The sequence below is a fragment of the Rousettus aegyptiacus genome, unplaced genomic scaffold (assembly GCF_014176215.1).
Source record: "Rousettus aegyptiacus isolate mRouAeg1 unplaced genomic scaffold, mRouAeg1.p scaffold_m13_p_4, whole genome shotgun sequence".
Classification (NCBI taxonomy): domain Eukaryota; kingdom Metazoa; phylum Chordata; class Mammalia; order Chiroptera; family Pteropodidae; genus Rousettus; species Rousettus aegyptiacus.
Window position 1 is genome coordinate 126,236,593 of NW_023416307.1, and position 15,977 is coordinate 126,252,569.

At 36.5% G+C, this 15,977-nt stretch overlaps 1 protein-coding gene across 9 annotated transcripts in view; it reads right to left on the reverse strand.

Moving 5' to 3' along the window:
• The window catches only part of ESYT3 (extended synaptotagmin 3), a 56,866-nt gene that overhangs the window by 1,664 nt on the left and 39,225 nt on the right, over positions 1 to 15,977 (reverse strand). For 6 of the 9 annotated variants that reach the window (XM_016151182.2, XM_016151180.2, XM_016151188.2 and 3 more), the window contains exons 19-22: positions 15,544 to 15,642; positions 14,904 to 15,035; positions 907 to 1,012; positions 15 to 64 (exon numbers count right to left, since the gene is read on the reverse strand). In XM_016151182.2, the coding sequence (XP_016006668.2) occupies positions 15 to 64; positions 907 to 1,012; positions 14,904 to 15,035; positions 15,544 to 15,642 (387 nt within the window). Of the gene's footprint in view, positions 1 to 14; positions 65 to 903; positions 1,013 to 14,859; positions 15,036 to 15,543; positions 15,643 to 15,977 lie in introns of those variants that run through there. The other 3 variants (XM_016151183.2, XM_016151184.2, XR_001597651.2) reach the window with 3 other exon arrangements.

Genomic DNA, 15,977 nt, shown 5'->3' on the forward strand with positions numbered 1-15,977 from the left:
AAAGGCTTACTTACCAGTGTGAGAAGCCCATAATCAGATCTTCTTTTGATAAGTCAATCAATACCTAAGCAATCACAAATAGTCAGTTCTCTTCCAAAAAACTGCATTAAATGGAAACATACTGGGATAAATGGAATTGATCTTTAAAAGGGCCTCCTTGGATTTTGGAGAGGCTCTTTTTCCTTTTGACTTTCAACATGGAACCTCTCCAGAAGGACAGTACAGACACTGACCTCAGTGCCCTGGGAAAAGGTGAATTCCTGTTTGGATTTATACTTCAAGAATTTATTTATGTTACAGAAAGAGAGAACAACTTGCCTTTCCTCATTAACTGATTTCCAATTTTAAGCAAGACACCATGATTGCCTCAACTGTAAAAATGGGGATAATATCACCTACTTCATAGTAGTGGGCTTTAAAAAGATGAGTATAAGAATATGTTGATTAAAAATACAACAGCTACAAAGTATTATAAAAGTATCATTCTTTTTTGTTTTTCCTTGGCATCTGAAGATTGTAGTTCCTCTACGTTAAGTAAAATCCCATCACCACAAAAATATTGATGTAATGAGATCCAAGCTTCACAACACATAATGCTGTATTTATCAAAACAATATTTAATTCCATAGATGTTCAAATACTTGTGCAATAATGAATTTGGACATTCACAAGATTGTTAAAATAGGAGTTATCACATTAATTTATATATCCATATTCTTTAGTTTCAAGAATATTAAAAACAACACACACAACCCAAAAACCTCCCAATTAGGTTATACCCTCCTTTAAGTCAGTTCTGGTAACAGCCAGATAATGCCATGAGAATTTCTACAAGAGTGTGTTCTACCAATGAACTCCAGCTAGAGTGCTAGGAGGGACAGTACCAAGAGTCCTTCTTGTACTTACTTTTCCTAGCTCCTTCCTTCTGTTTGAGCCAAGTGGCCTACTGTTTTTCACTGCAACATCTAGTGACCTCTTCTTCACTTCTTCCATGGGAACAAAAAATTCAAACCTTTCAAGAAGCAAAATTCAGGAAATCAGATTCACATATTTTCATCATTTCTGTTGAAAATCTAAAGTATTTCATCCGTTTTCTTTAAAAATAGATATAGATGATTATAAAGGAGCATGTAGAACAGTATAGGATCATAGCAGATACTCAGTGCATCATTATTATACCTTATTGCTGTCCTGTGTTATTCACAAACCCTGGAAGTGTCAAGAGGCTGTTTGCCTGAGAAGTGCTACTGTGGTTTATGGTTTGCTGCTTGCTTTCTCTGACTCTGCCTTGGCTGCCACTCTTTCAGTTGCCCCTTCTCTGAACAGTGCCTGCTCACAGGACCACATCAACCCCTAAGTTGTTTTTTCTTACCAGCTGAGGCCTAGGATGCTGAGTAGTTAAGTTTGCTGGAGTTGCATGCAAAATAGTGGCCTCTTCCCACTTATGCCTATGGAGTAAGACTCTGTCACATACTCAACAAGAGGGCTCTAAACTACTAGAGTTTTTAAAAATCTCTTGAGCTATATAAGTGACACAACTTTACTTTCAGGTATACAACATGATTCAATATTCAAATATATTGAAAACGATCACATAAGTCTAGTTAATATCCATCGCCATACATAGTTACAAAATTTTTTTTCTTCTTGGATGAACTTTCAAGATCCACTCTCCTAGCTTTCAAATGTGTGGTCCCCAAACTTTTTGGCATCAGGGACTGGTGCGCCTATGAGAATCAAATGCCTGATGATCTGAGGTAGAGCTGAGGTGGTAATGCTAGCGCTGGGGGTCGGCTTCAAATACAGATGAAGCTTCTCTCGCTGGCCCACCACTCATCTCCTGCTGTACGGCCCAGTTGCTAATAGGTCACAGACTGATGTCCGTCTGCAGCCCAGGGTTTAGGGACTGCAGTTATACAGTATTATTAACTACAGTCGCCATGTTGCACATTGTATCCCCATGACTTATTCATACCTAGAACTTTGTACTTTTTGACTCTCTTCACCCATTTCACTCACCCCCACCTCAGGCAACCATCAGTCTGTTCTCTATACCCATGAGATCATTTTTTTTTTTTTTAGATTCCATGAGATTATATGGTAATTATCTTTTTCTGTCTGAGTTATTTCACTTAGCATAATGCCCTCAAGGTCTATCAATGTTGTTGAAAATGGTAGGATTTCCTTCTTTTTCATGGATGAATAGTATTCACGCGCGTGTGTGTGTGTGTGTGTGTGTGTGTGTACACACCATATTTTCTTTCTTCATTCATCCATTGAGAGATATTTAGGTTGTTTCCATGTCCTGGCAATTGTAAATAATGCTGTGGCAAACATAAGGGTGCATTTATCTTTTCGAATTAGTCTTTTCATTTTCTTTGAATAAACACCCAGAAGTAGAAATTCTGGATCATATGGTAGTTCTAAGTTTTTGAAGACCCTCCATGCTGTTTTCCATAGTGGCTGCATCAGTTTACATTACCGCCAACAATCCACATCCTTGCCAAATTGTTATTTATTCATTCATTTATTTATTCATTTAATTTATATAATAGCCATTCTGACAGGTCAGAGGTGATCTTATTGCTTTGATTTGCATTTTCCTGATGATTAGTGATGTTGAGCACCTTTTCATGTACCCATTGGTCATCTGTATACCTTTTTTGGAAAAAAAATTTGGATCCTCTGTCCATTTTGTAGTGGATTGTTTGAGTTTGTGCTATTGAGTTGTATGAGTTCTTCATATATTTTGGATGATTTGCAATTATTTTCTCCCAGTCTATAAGGTTGCCTGTTCATTTTTTTGGTTTCTTTTGCTGTGCCAGAAGCTTTTTAGTTTTATATAGTTCCACTTGTTTATTTTTGCTTTTGTTGCCTTTGCTTTTGGTATCAAATCCAAAATATCATCACCAAGACCAATATCAAGGAGCTTACTGCCTATGTTTTCTTCTAGGAGTTTATGGTTTCATGTCTTGAAGTTTTAATCCATTTCAAATTAATTTTTATATATGGTCTAAGACAGTGGTCCAGTTTTCCCAACACCATTTATTAAAAGCCTGTCTTTTTCTCATTGTAAATTCTTGGTCCCTTTTCTGTAAATGAATTGACTACACATGTGTGGATTTATTTCTGGGCTCTCTATTTGCTTCCATTGATCTATGTGTCTGCTTTTATGCCAGTGCTATATGTTTGATTACTGTAGCTTTGTAATATAGTTTGAAATTGGGGAGTGTGATGCTCCAGGATTTTTTTCAAGATTGTTTTGGACATTTAATGGTTTTATGCAAATTTTATGAATGTTTGTTCCATTTCTGTGAAATATGTCATTGGGATTTTGACAGGGATTGCATTGAATCCATAGATTGCTTTGGGTAGTATGAACATTTTAACATTATTAGTTCAATTCATGAGCATGAACTATCTTTCCATTTATTTGTGCCGCCTTCAGTTTCTTTCTTTAATGTCTTACATAGTTTTCAATATACAGGTCTTTTACCTCCTTGGTTAAATTTATTCCTAGGTATTTTATTCTTTCTAATGTAATTAATTGTAAATGGTATTCTTAATTGCTCTTTTCTGATAGTTCATTTTTAGTATATAGAAATGTAACATTTTTTCATATTGATTTTGTATCCTATAATTTACTGAATTTGTCAATTCTAACAATTTTTTTTGGTGAAATCTTTAGGGTTGTCTATATATAAAATCATATCATCTGCAAATAGTAACAATTTTACTTTCCAATTTGGATGCCATTTATCTGTTTATTTAGTCTGATTGCTCTGGCTAGAACTTTCGATGCTGTGTTGAATAAAATTGGCAAGAGTGGCCACACTTAGTCTTGTTCTGGATTTTAGAAGTGCTTTAATCTTTTCATCATTGAATATGATGTTAGTTATGGGTTTGTCATATATACCTTTATTGTATTGAGAATACCAGCTTTGTAGAGTTTTTATCATGAATGGATGTTAAATTTTGTGAAGTTCTTTTTCTGCATTTGAGATGATCATATTTTTATCCTTAATTTTGTTAATGTGGTGTATCACCTTGATTAATTTGCAAATGTTCAACCATTTTTGCGTCCCTGGAATTAAATCCCACTTGATCCTTTTAATGTATTCTTGAATTTGGTTTGCTAATATACTGTTGAGGGGTTTTGCATCTATGTTCATCAGGGATATTGGCCTATAATTTACTTTTCTTGTGTTGCCTTTGTCTGGTTTTGGTATCGGGGTCATGCTGACCTTATAAATATTTGGAAGTGTTTTCTCCTCTTGTATTTTTAGGAAGAATTCTAGAAGAATTGGAGTTCATTCTTTGAATGTTTGATAAAATTCACCAGTGACGTTGTCTGGTCCTGGACTTTTGTTTGAAAGGTTTTTGATTACTGATTGAATCTCCTTACTAGTAATGGGTCTGTTAAGGTTTTCTGTTTCTTTATAATTACCTTGGTGGGTTGTACATGTCTAGGAATTTATTCATTTCTTTTAGGTTGTCAAATCTGTCGGTATGTAATTGTTCATTGTAGTCTTTTATGATCTTTTCTATTTCTGTAGTATCAGTTTTAATGGTCCCTCTTTCTGATTTTATTTGTGTCCTCTTTTTTTATCTTGATGAGTCTAGCTAAAGGTTTATCAACTTTATTTACCTCTGCAAAGAACCAGCTCTTAGTTTCACTTATTTTTTCAATTGTCTTTTTAGTCTCTATTTCATTTATTTTTCACTCTGATTTTTATTTCCTTCTGTTACTTGAGGCTTTGATCTTTTTCTAATTTCTTGAGATGTGATTTTTCTTAATTACTGATATAGGGATTTATCACTATGTACTTCCCTCTTAGAACTGCTTTTGCTGTACCCCATAAGTTTTGATATGTTGCATTTCCAATTTCTTTTGATTTCTTTGTTGATCTATTGGCTGTTCAATGGCATGTTGGTTAATCCCCACATAACTGTGAATTTCCCAGTATTTTTGCTTTTGATTTCTGGTTTTATGCCATTTGGTTGGAGAAGATGCTCAGCATTTTGACTCTTCCTAAATTTATTGACTTATTTTGTGGCCTAACATATGATTTGTCCTGGAGAATGTTCCATGTGCACTTAAGAATGTGTATTTGGCTTCTTTTGGACGGAATGTTCTGTATATATCTGTTTAGACCAGTGTTTCCTTAGTGATTTTCACTCTGGGTGATTTATCCATTGATGAAAGTGGGGTACTGAAGTCCCCTACTATTATTGTATTGCTGTTTATTTCTCCCTTTATATATTTCAGGGTTCCTATGTTGGATGCATAAATAGTTACAAATGTTGTAATCCCTTGGTGGGTTGACCCCTTTCTCATGTAATGACCTTCTTTGTCTCTTATTACAGTCTTTGTTTTAAAGTCTGTTTTGTTTTAAAGTCTGTTTTGTCTGATATAAACATAGCTACACTAGCTTGCTTTTGGTTTCTATTTGCATGGAACATCTTTTTCCATCCCTTCACTTTGGCTCGGTGTGTCCTTACATTGCAAATGAATCTCTTGTAGGCAGCATATAGATGGTTTTTTTTTTCTTTAAATACATTCAGCCACTCCATTGATATGGATGTACTTCTTGCCATTTTTTTTTTTTTCTGGCTGTCTTGTAGTTCCTCTCTGTTCCTTCTCTATTCTTTTGTGGTTTGCTGATTTTCTTTAGTGGTATACTTGGATTCCTTTCTCTTTATCATTTGTGTACCTATTATAGGTTTTTGCTTTGTGGTCACCGTTTGCTTACATATAACAACTTATATCAGTCTATTTTGATAACTTAAGTCTGCATTATAAAGCTCTATCTAGCTTACTCTCGCCCCATGTTTTGATTTTGATGCCACATTTTACATCTCGTCTTGTGTATCCCTTAATTATTGTAGTTAGTTATTGTCTTTTACTTTCATATTAGTTTTATAAGTGATTAATCTACCTGTATATATGTTTGCCTTTATTACTGAGATTTATACTTTATACTGAAAAGACAGGGTGCTAATTAGTAACAAAAAACATATAAAGTCTCTTTGACATTTCTTGTAAGACTGGTTTAGTGTCGATGACTTCCTTTGGCTTGTGCTTGTCTGGAAAATTTAGGTCTTCTACAAATACCTTTGCCAGACAGAGTATTTTTGATTCGAAGTATTTTTTTTTTCTTTCAATATATTGTGCCTTGCCAGCAAAGTTTCTGCTAAAAATCTGCTCGTACTCTTATGGCGGCTCCCTTGTACAAGTGTTTTTTTCTTGCTGCTTTTAAGATTCTCCCCTTTATGATGTGTGTGGTGTGGGTCATGTATTCACAAGAGGTGTCTGGACTGCTAGGTTTAGTTTTAGGGTGGAAATTGCTAAGTCTGCCCTCTAGATAATGCAGGCATATCTTACAGTTTTGTGAGTGAATTACTAACAAATTAGGTTTGTCATACATTCCCACATAGCAATTTTGATATCCTTTTATAATTTTGTCAGAGCTCTGATTGCAAAGTGTCTTCCTTGTGTGGCTATAGAATAATAGAATGATGCCTGGCATAAAGTGTTCAGTAAATAGAATGAATAAATTCTCTCTCCCACACCCTTTCTTAATGATGAACTCAAAGTGTAGCTCTTGAAGGAATACATTAGTTTAGTTCTTAGACACTGTCCACAGAGGACTTAAGTACAGCTTTTAAAAAATGAGTATTTGAATACATAGCATAAAAAGGGACAATTTATGACAAAAAAAAAGGCAGGAGGAAAAGGAATGAACTTGCACAGGTGAATGAGGAAAGGACTATCGTATGTATGAAAAAAATGTTTTTTTCACAAAAACCTAATGGTAACTACAAAGAAAAGAGGAAACGAAAACATCAGAAACCCACAAAACTATACTAGTAAACAGAAATGCAAAGGAAAAGAAACCATGGAGATAGTACAACCACTTTATCTTTTACTTTCTGGTTGTTCTAAGTGCTCATATCCGTAATCACCCTAAATGTAAATGGAGTGAAATCATCAATCAAAAGGCACAGAGTGGTAGGTTGGATTTAAAAACAAGACCCAACTATATGTTGCCCACAGGAGACTCATCTCCAAAGACAAACACAAGCTCAAAGTGAAGGGGTGGCAGGTGATACTTCAAGCAAGTGACATTGAGAGTAAACCAGGCATAGCAGCACTTACATCAAACAAAATAGATTTCAGTACTAAAAAGGTAATAAGATGATTCTGTGAAACATGGAGTGAGAGATGGCCCCAGATCTCTCTCCTTGAAACAACAATAAGCTGAACATCTGAAACTCAATAAAAAACACCTTAACTGCACACCATGTTGGAGCATGAGATCTGCTCATAAGAGCTACCAAAGGTCAGAAACAGTCAGAAACCTGGATGTCCGGCAGTGGACTGGGAGAAATAAAGAAGCTGCCTCTCGCAGCCGCTGGAGCTACCTGTAGGCGGAAGGGGAGGGGCGAAGGTGCAGTGATTTCCCTGAACAGCCCTGCCTGGGAGTTCTGTGAGCTCCACGCGATCGGCGGCAGGGCTGTCATCAGGACAGAAAGCAGAGAAGCCATACCATACAAGACCGATCATCGCGGAGCCCCAGAGGAATCAGAGCAAATGCTGCTGAGACTGTCACTGACAGGGACTGAAACTGAGGATGGTGAGCATGAATAAATATCTACAAGAAAATTAAAAGGGCATTAGATAAAGCAGGGATCCAAGAGGCTTAAGATGCCACCTACTGGAAACCAAAAGAAAAGCACCTTCTTTGCAGCAAGCTAAAGAGAGACCTTTATATAATAGACATTCTTTCTGGAAAAAAAGCAGAACATATTTCCATTAATAGCCAGGTGGAGAAATGGTACATTAAGTACCATGAACAACCAAGGTTACAGGGCATCTCAGAAAGAAAGAAAAATCTCCAGAAAATATGCTTACAGACATAGAAATATGCAACTTAAACGACAGAATTCAGAATGGTACTTCTAAAACAACTCATATCGACAATCTCAGAAATTGAAAAAACTAGATAAACAAGAGCAAGGAGATTGAAACTCTCAAAAAGAACCAAATAAAACATCTGGAGATAAAAAAACACTGCAAGAGTTGAAAAATTAAATAGCAAGCTTGGGAAATAGAGTTGACCAAATGGAGGAAAGGATCAGTGATATTGAAGACAGAAATCTAAGAAGGAAGAAGAGAAAAACCGAAGAATGAAAAATAATGAGAGAGAAATACAAGAACTAGCTAATACTATCAGGAGAGGAAACATAAGAATAATGGGCATTATTGAAGGCGAGGAAAAGGAACAGGGACTAGAAAGCATTTTCAGACAAATAGTTGATGAGAATTTCCCAAATCTAAGGAAGGAGCTAGAACTTGGAATTCAAGAAATCAACAGAACACCCAATTACCTCAACCCAAAAAGGCCCTGACCAAGACACATTGTATTAAAATTATCAAAAAATCAATGACAAAGACAGAATTCTCAGGGTACCCAGAGAGAAGAAAATGGTAACTTATAATGGAAAACCCATTAGATTATCCTCAGGCTTCTCGGCACAGACCTTACAAGCCAGAAAGGAATGGAATCAAATATTTAAACTATAAGTGAAAGTGACTACCAGCATAGAATAATATATCCAGCTACACTCCTCTTTAGATATGAAGGAGAAATTAAGCCCTTTCCAGACATACAAAAATTAAGAGAATTCTCCACTATGAAGCCTGCACTACAGGAAATACTGAAAGGGGTCGGCTCACCTAAAACAAAATGACAAAAACAAAAAAAACCATAATTAGGAATAAAGTGACTATCAGGAAAATAGAAGCAGAGGGGTGGACACCTACTTAGAACAGGCCTTTATAAGCTTAAATAATAATAAGAGAATTGCTATAGAAAGATAGTAATGAATGGTCAGCATACATAGGGAAAACAGATAACAATGACGGGAAAGGGGAGGAGTCAAAGATCCAAATTTGCAAAGGGAAATAGAGCAGAAGAAAATGAAAATGGACGACTGTGTGTGTGTGTGTGTGTGTATAACTATCCTTTACTTATTCATAATGGTAACAAAAACCAAAGACTCAGATGAAGTATATAACATAAAACAAGAAGAACCAGAGGCAAAACCCAAAAAAGCCAACCAAAATAAAGAAAACAGAAACACAAGGACAAGGAAGCAATGGAAACACTGAGTCACCAGAAAGCAAAAGATAAAATGGCTATAAGAAGACCCCATATTTCAATAATCTCTCTAAATGTAAATGGACTGAACTCACTCACCAGTAAAGAGGCACGGAGTTGCAGAGTGGATCAAAAAACAAAACTCAACCATGTGCTGCCTTCGGGAGACACATCTCAGCTTCAAAGACAAATATAGACTCAAAGTGAAAGGGTGGAAAATGATATTTCAAGCAAATGGCATTCAGAGGAAAGTGGGAGTAGGGGTACTAATATCAGGTGAAATACACTTCAAAATGAAAAATGTAAAGAAATACCGAGCGGCACTTCATAATGATGAAGCATCAAGAAGGCATAACACTTTTTAATATCTATGCTCCCAAAACTAAAGAGAAACAGACCAAAACACTAATCGTAGGGGGACCTAAACACCCCACTGTCAGATACAGACAGATCATCCAAACAGAAAATCATTAAGGAAATAACATCCTTAAATAACACATTAGACCAGCTGGACATAATTGACATTTACAGAGCCTTCCATCCCAAAACAGCCACTTATACATTCTTCTCTAGTACACATGGAACATTCTCAAGGATCAACCACATACTGGGACACAGAGATAGCCTCAACAAATATAAGAGGGTTGAAATCATACCAACTATATTCTCTGATCGTAATGCTCTGAAACTGGAGATCAACTGCAAAAAGAAATCAGGAAGAACCTCAAATACATGGAGATTAAAAAACATGCTACTGAAAAATAACTAGGTCAGGGAAGAAATAAAAAGATTGACACATAGAAACAATGATAATAGTACAACATATAGAAACTTTTGGGACACAGCAAAAGCAATTATAAAAGTTCTTATCATTACAGGCCTACCTCCAAAAATAAGAATGAGCCCAAATAAACAACCTAATGCTTCATCTTTAAAAAACTAGAAAAGGAAGAACAAATGAAACCTAAAGTCGGCAGAAGGAAAGAAATAATCAATATTAGAGCAGAAATAAATGAAATTGAAAACAAAAAACGATAGAAAAAATAAACGCAACAAAGAGCTGGATCTTTGAGAAGGTCAGTAAAATTCACAAATCCTGGCTCGACTCACTAAAGAAAAAAGAGAAAGGACACAAACAAAATCAGGGATGAAAAGGGGAAAATTATGACATTGCAGAAATACAAAGAAGCATACAAGATTAACATGAAAAAGTATATAGTGCCAAACTTAATAACCTAGAAGAAATAGACCAGTACTTTAAAAATTACAGTCTTCCTAGACTGAATCAAGAAGAACTGGAAAATCTAAATAGACCAATCAGCAGTATGGAATTGAAACAATCATCAAAAGCCTACCAAAAAGTAAAAGTCCAGGAACAGATGGCTTCACCAGCGAATTCTACCCAACATTCAAAGAAGATTTAATATTTATACTCCTTAAATTCTTCAAAAAAATCGAGGAGGCCAATACTTCCCAATTCATTTTATGAGGCCAATATTACTCTGATACCAAAAACTGGTAAAGACAACACACAAAAAAACTACAGACCAATCTCTCTCATGAACACAGATGCAAAAATCCTAAATAAGATACTAGCAAACTGAATACAGCAACATATTAAAAAATTTATACCACAATCAAGTGGGCTTCCCCCAAAGGCACAGGGATGGTTCAACATATGCAAGTCGATTAATGTGATACAGCACATAGACAAATTAAAAAATAGGAATCATATCGGTAGATGCAGAAAAAGCCTTCGACAAGATACAGCATCCATTTATGATAAAAACACTTAACAAAATCAGTACAGAAGGAAAGTACCTTAACACAATAAATGCCATATATGTCAAACCCTCTACCAACATTATGCTTAATAGTGAAAAACTAAAAACCTTCCAAGATCAGGAACAAGGCAAGGCTGTCCACTATTGCCACTGTTATTCAATATAACATCGGAGGACCTAATGAGTGCAATTAGACAAGAGAAAGATATAAAAGGCATTCGAATAGGAAACAAAGAAGTTAAACTGTCACTATTTGTGGATGACATGATTCTCTATATAGAAAACCTTAAGACTCCACAAGAACAGTACTAGAAACAATAAGCAAATACAGTAAAGTCTCTGGATAGAAAACCAATGTTCAAAAGTCCATAGTGTTCCCATACTCTGATATAACAAAGTGTCAGAAAAAGAAGTAGAAAAAATAAATCCCTTTGCAAGTGTAATAAAAATAAAATACCTAGGAATAAGTTTAACGAAACATGTGAATATAATGAAAACGAGACCCTATTAAAAGAAATCAAAGATATGAAGAAACGGAAAGATAGTTCGTGTTCTTGTATTGGAAGAATCGATATAGTTAAAATGACCTTATTACCTAAAGCATTATACAGATTTAATGCAATCCCCATCAAAATTCCATCAGCATTTTTTAAAGAAATAGAACAAAAAAATCATCAGCTTTGTATGGAAGCACAAAAGACCTCGAATTGCCAAAGCCATCCTGAGAAAAAAGAACGAGGCTGGAGGCATCACTCTGCCTGATTTCAAATTATACTACAAACTGACAGTAATCAAAACAGCATAGTATTGGCAGCAAAACAGACACATGGACCAGTGGAATGGAATTAAGAGTCCAGAAGTGAACCAATATTTATATGGGCAAATAATTTTCGACTATAAAGCCAAAAACATACAGTGGAGAAAGGAAAGCCTCTTCAATAAATGGTGCTGGGAAAATTGGAAGGCCACCTGCAAAAGAATGAAACTAGACTGCTGTCTATCATCACACACCAAAATTAACTCAAAATGGATTCAGGACCTAAATATAAGACCTGAAACAATAAAATGCATAGAAGAAAACATTGAAACTAAACTCAGGGACCTTGGACTTAAAAGAGGACTGTGTGAATTTGACCTCTAAGCAAGAGAGGTAAAAGCAAAAATAAATGAATGGGACTACATCAAACTAAAAAGCTTCTGGTTAGCAAAAGAAACTGTCAACAAGGTAATGAGACAACTATCAGAATGGGAAAATATATTTGCAAGCAATACCTCCGATAAGGGCCTAATATCCAAAATATACAAATAACTCATATGACTCAATAACACCAAAAATCAAACGATCCAATCAAAAAATGGGCAGAGGACCTGCACAGACACTTGTCCCTAGAGGACATACAAATGGCCAACAAATATATGAAAAGATCCTCAACATCGCTAGCTGTTAGGGAAATGCAAATCAAAACCACAATGAGATACCATCTCACACCTGTTAGAATAGCTACAATCAACAGGACAAGTAATAAATGCTGGAGAGGATGTGGGAAATAGGAACCCTCATACACTGTTGATGGGATTGAAAATTGGTACAGAAAATGGAAAACAGTATGGAGGTTCCTCAAAAAACTAAGAATTGATCTACCATATGATCCAGCAATCCGTCTACTGGGTATTTACCCCAGAGACTTGAAAACTCATATCTGTAAATATATTTGCATACTGATGTTCATAGCAGCATTATTCACAGTGGCCAGGACGTGGAAGCAACCAAAGTGTCCTATGATAGATGATTGGCTAAAGAAGCTATGGTACATATATACAATGGAATATTACTCAGCCATAAGAAGAGATGAAATACTGCCATTTGCAACGACATGGATGGACCTTAAAATAATCATACTAAGTGAAATAAGCCAGATAGATAAAGTTGAAAAATCACATGATATTACTTATATGTGGGATATAAACCTAAAAGTAACAAACAGGATAAACAAATAAAGACTCATGGACTATAGACTAGTAGTTACCAGAGGGTAGGGGGTAGGGGAGGTAGATGGGGTACAGGGGGTTAAATATAGGGTGGGTAGGGAGAGGGTGAAGTGGGTAAAGGGGATCAAATATATAGTAGCTGAAGGAAAATGGACTTTGGGTTGTAAACACAATAGGATATACAGATGTCAAATTATAATGTACACATGAAAATTATATAATTGTATTACGATTGTTACCCTATTAAACTTAATTTTAAAATAAAAAATAAAAAGGTAATAAGACAAAGATGGATATTTTATAATAAGGTGGAAATTTGTCAAGAAGGTATAACATATATATGTACCTATTGGGAGCTCCAAAATATATAGAGCAGTTACTAACAGACTTATAGGGAGAAACAGACAAAAATACAATTAAGGTAACCTGAATGCCCCATTGACGACAATGGATAGATCATCCAAACAGAAAGTTAGCAAGGAAATATTGGCCTTACGTGACACATTATACCGAATGGACGTAATTGGTATTTATAGAGCTTTCCATCCCAAAACTACAGAATGTACATTTCTCATGTGTACATGGAACATTCTCAAGGATCAGCCATGTTGCGGTACAAGCTAGTCACAAATTTTTGAGCTCAAAGGTATGAAACTGGAAATTACAAGAAGAAAACCAGAGAAACCATGAATATGTGGAGGTTAAACAATGTGCTACTGTACAACAATTGGGTCAGAGAAGAAATAAAAGATCAAAAGATACCTAGAGATAAATGAAAATGAAAATTAAAATATGACATACTAAAATTTTGGGCATTCAGCCAGTTGGACTAAGAGGGAAGTTTATAGCATTATAGGCCTATCTCAAGAAAGAAGAAAAATCTCAAATAATCTAACATTATACTTTAAAGAACTAGAAAAAGGAAAAATTAGAGCCCAAATAAATGAAGTAGAGAAAAGATAATAGAAAAAAATCAATGAAACAAAAAGTTGGTTCTTTGAAAAGATAAAATGGACAAACGAGCCAAAAACATACGAGAGAGGAAAGTCTCCTCAATAAATGGTGTTGAGAAAACTGGAAAGCCACATAAAAAAGAACGAAACTAGATTGCCGACACCATACATAATTAATTCAAAATGGATTAAAGACTTGACTATAAGGCCTGAAATAATAAGATAGATACATAGAAGAACACAGGAACTTAGGGACCTTGGTCTCAGAGTGGTCTTTGGGAAATTGATCTCAAAGGCAAGGGAAGTAAAAGCTGAAATGCGTAGTTAATTCAAGATAAGAGGAAACCAAAATTATCAGGTATATTTTTTTATGCTGGCTAGAAATGTCTTCTCTTTACATCCTCAAGCAGAAGGAAACAATGATGAAATTTTGACTCTGTACCTTTAGGTCAACTTGAAATCAGAATATTTAGGATAAGACTCGCCACCACAGACCCATCAAAAAGACTGTGTTAAGAATCTACCAGTCTTGTCCTCAAGGACATGGGTGGACAAGTATGGGAAGATCTGTGTTACCTGCCACCTATGCTTTGTTACAGGAGGGAAGACAGACCAAAGAACTTAGAGCTTCGGAGAAAATTTTAGGTCCTTAGGTTCAGGGAATGTTTAACTGCTGCTTTAAAATAGATTCAGAGAAAATATATATGACCAAATTCAAATATTTTCCCTGCCAAAGAGGCTTCATTTAAAGAGAAAGGGTATGGAGCATTTCATAATCAAGAACTAAAGTTTTGTCCCGATGAGTAAGAAAAGTGGGTAGCTGTTTTGCTAAACTGCCCTGGCAGTCCTTTTCTCCCTCTAAAGTGTATAGAGGCTTCATGAAGACATAGACCATGCTGTCCCATTCAACCCTAACCCTTCACAGCATCTGGAAGGCTGCCAGGCACACAACAGGCGCTCAGCAAGTACCTGAATGGATGAGGCACTCCAGATAGGCCAACTGGCGCACTTACGTCTCATCAAACAGGGGTTCCAGGGTCTTTCGTTTCACTGAGGTCTTCTTACGACTAGCCCACCTCCTTTCTGGCAACAAGTAGATACGGACATAGGGATCAGCTCCACTGCTGGTACAGGGGGTCAGGTTTCTGATTTGGATTCAAAAACATTGAAGAAAAAATGTTCCTGGTTTTGAAACACTGAAAATACTCATTTGGAGAAAGCTGTACTCGCCATTCAGCTTTAGATGGCCTGGAGGATAAAAATGCCCAGTAGTCTAGATGACCAAAAAAGCAGGTCTGTAAAATTTGAAGGACAACATCAGGTGCATGGTTTTGAAAACATGCAATTTTGTAAAGTTTGGAGTAGAACCAACTTAACAGAAGTTGAAGGTTCCCACTTGAGAAAAGGCACTGGCTTCCACTGCCCCAGGCAGTTCTGCCGTGCTTATGTCTGAGCAAAGCCCTTGGCTTTGGAGCCCATCGACACACCACTGAGGACTTGTCGCTCACAGCGTGCTGCCCTTGAAACCTCACTCCTTCCCGTTGGCTACCTTGGGGCTGCCCACCCCTGCCATTGCTCCAGGTGCCCCTACTCTTGAATTTTTGGTCACCGGATGCTCCCAAAGGACCTTTCCTGGCGCCGGCATCCCTTTACCTGCAGCCGTTGATTAGCACGCTGAGGCAGCGCCGCAGACACACGTAGCGCACTGTGAGCTGAATCTCGCCCAGCCTTCGCTGCCTGTGATCCCCGCCTCTGCAAGGAAAGGGCTTGTCAGGTCTCTTGCTGTTACAAGGGTTGGCCTCCCCCTGACCCCCTAGATAGAGTGTGTCCTCCTTTCAGAACAGAGGCATGTAGGTTCAAGAACCTCAGTAAGGTTTCTTTCAGTTGGAAGTCAATTCCATCCAACATTCACATATAATTATCCTATTTCACAATAGGAAGAGCATGAACCCAGAGTGGGATCTGCCTTTGTATCACGATTTCTTGTGGGACCTTAGGTGAATTATTCGACCCTTATGATAGTAAGTTCTATCTCATAGGGTTACTGTGAGGATTGAATTAAATAACGCGCTAAGCTCACAGTAAAT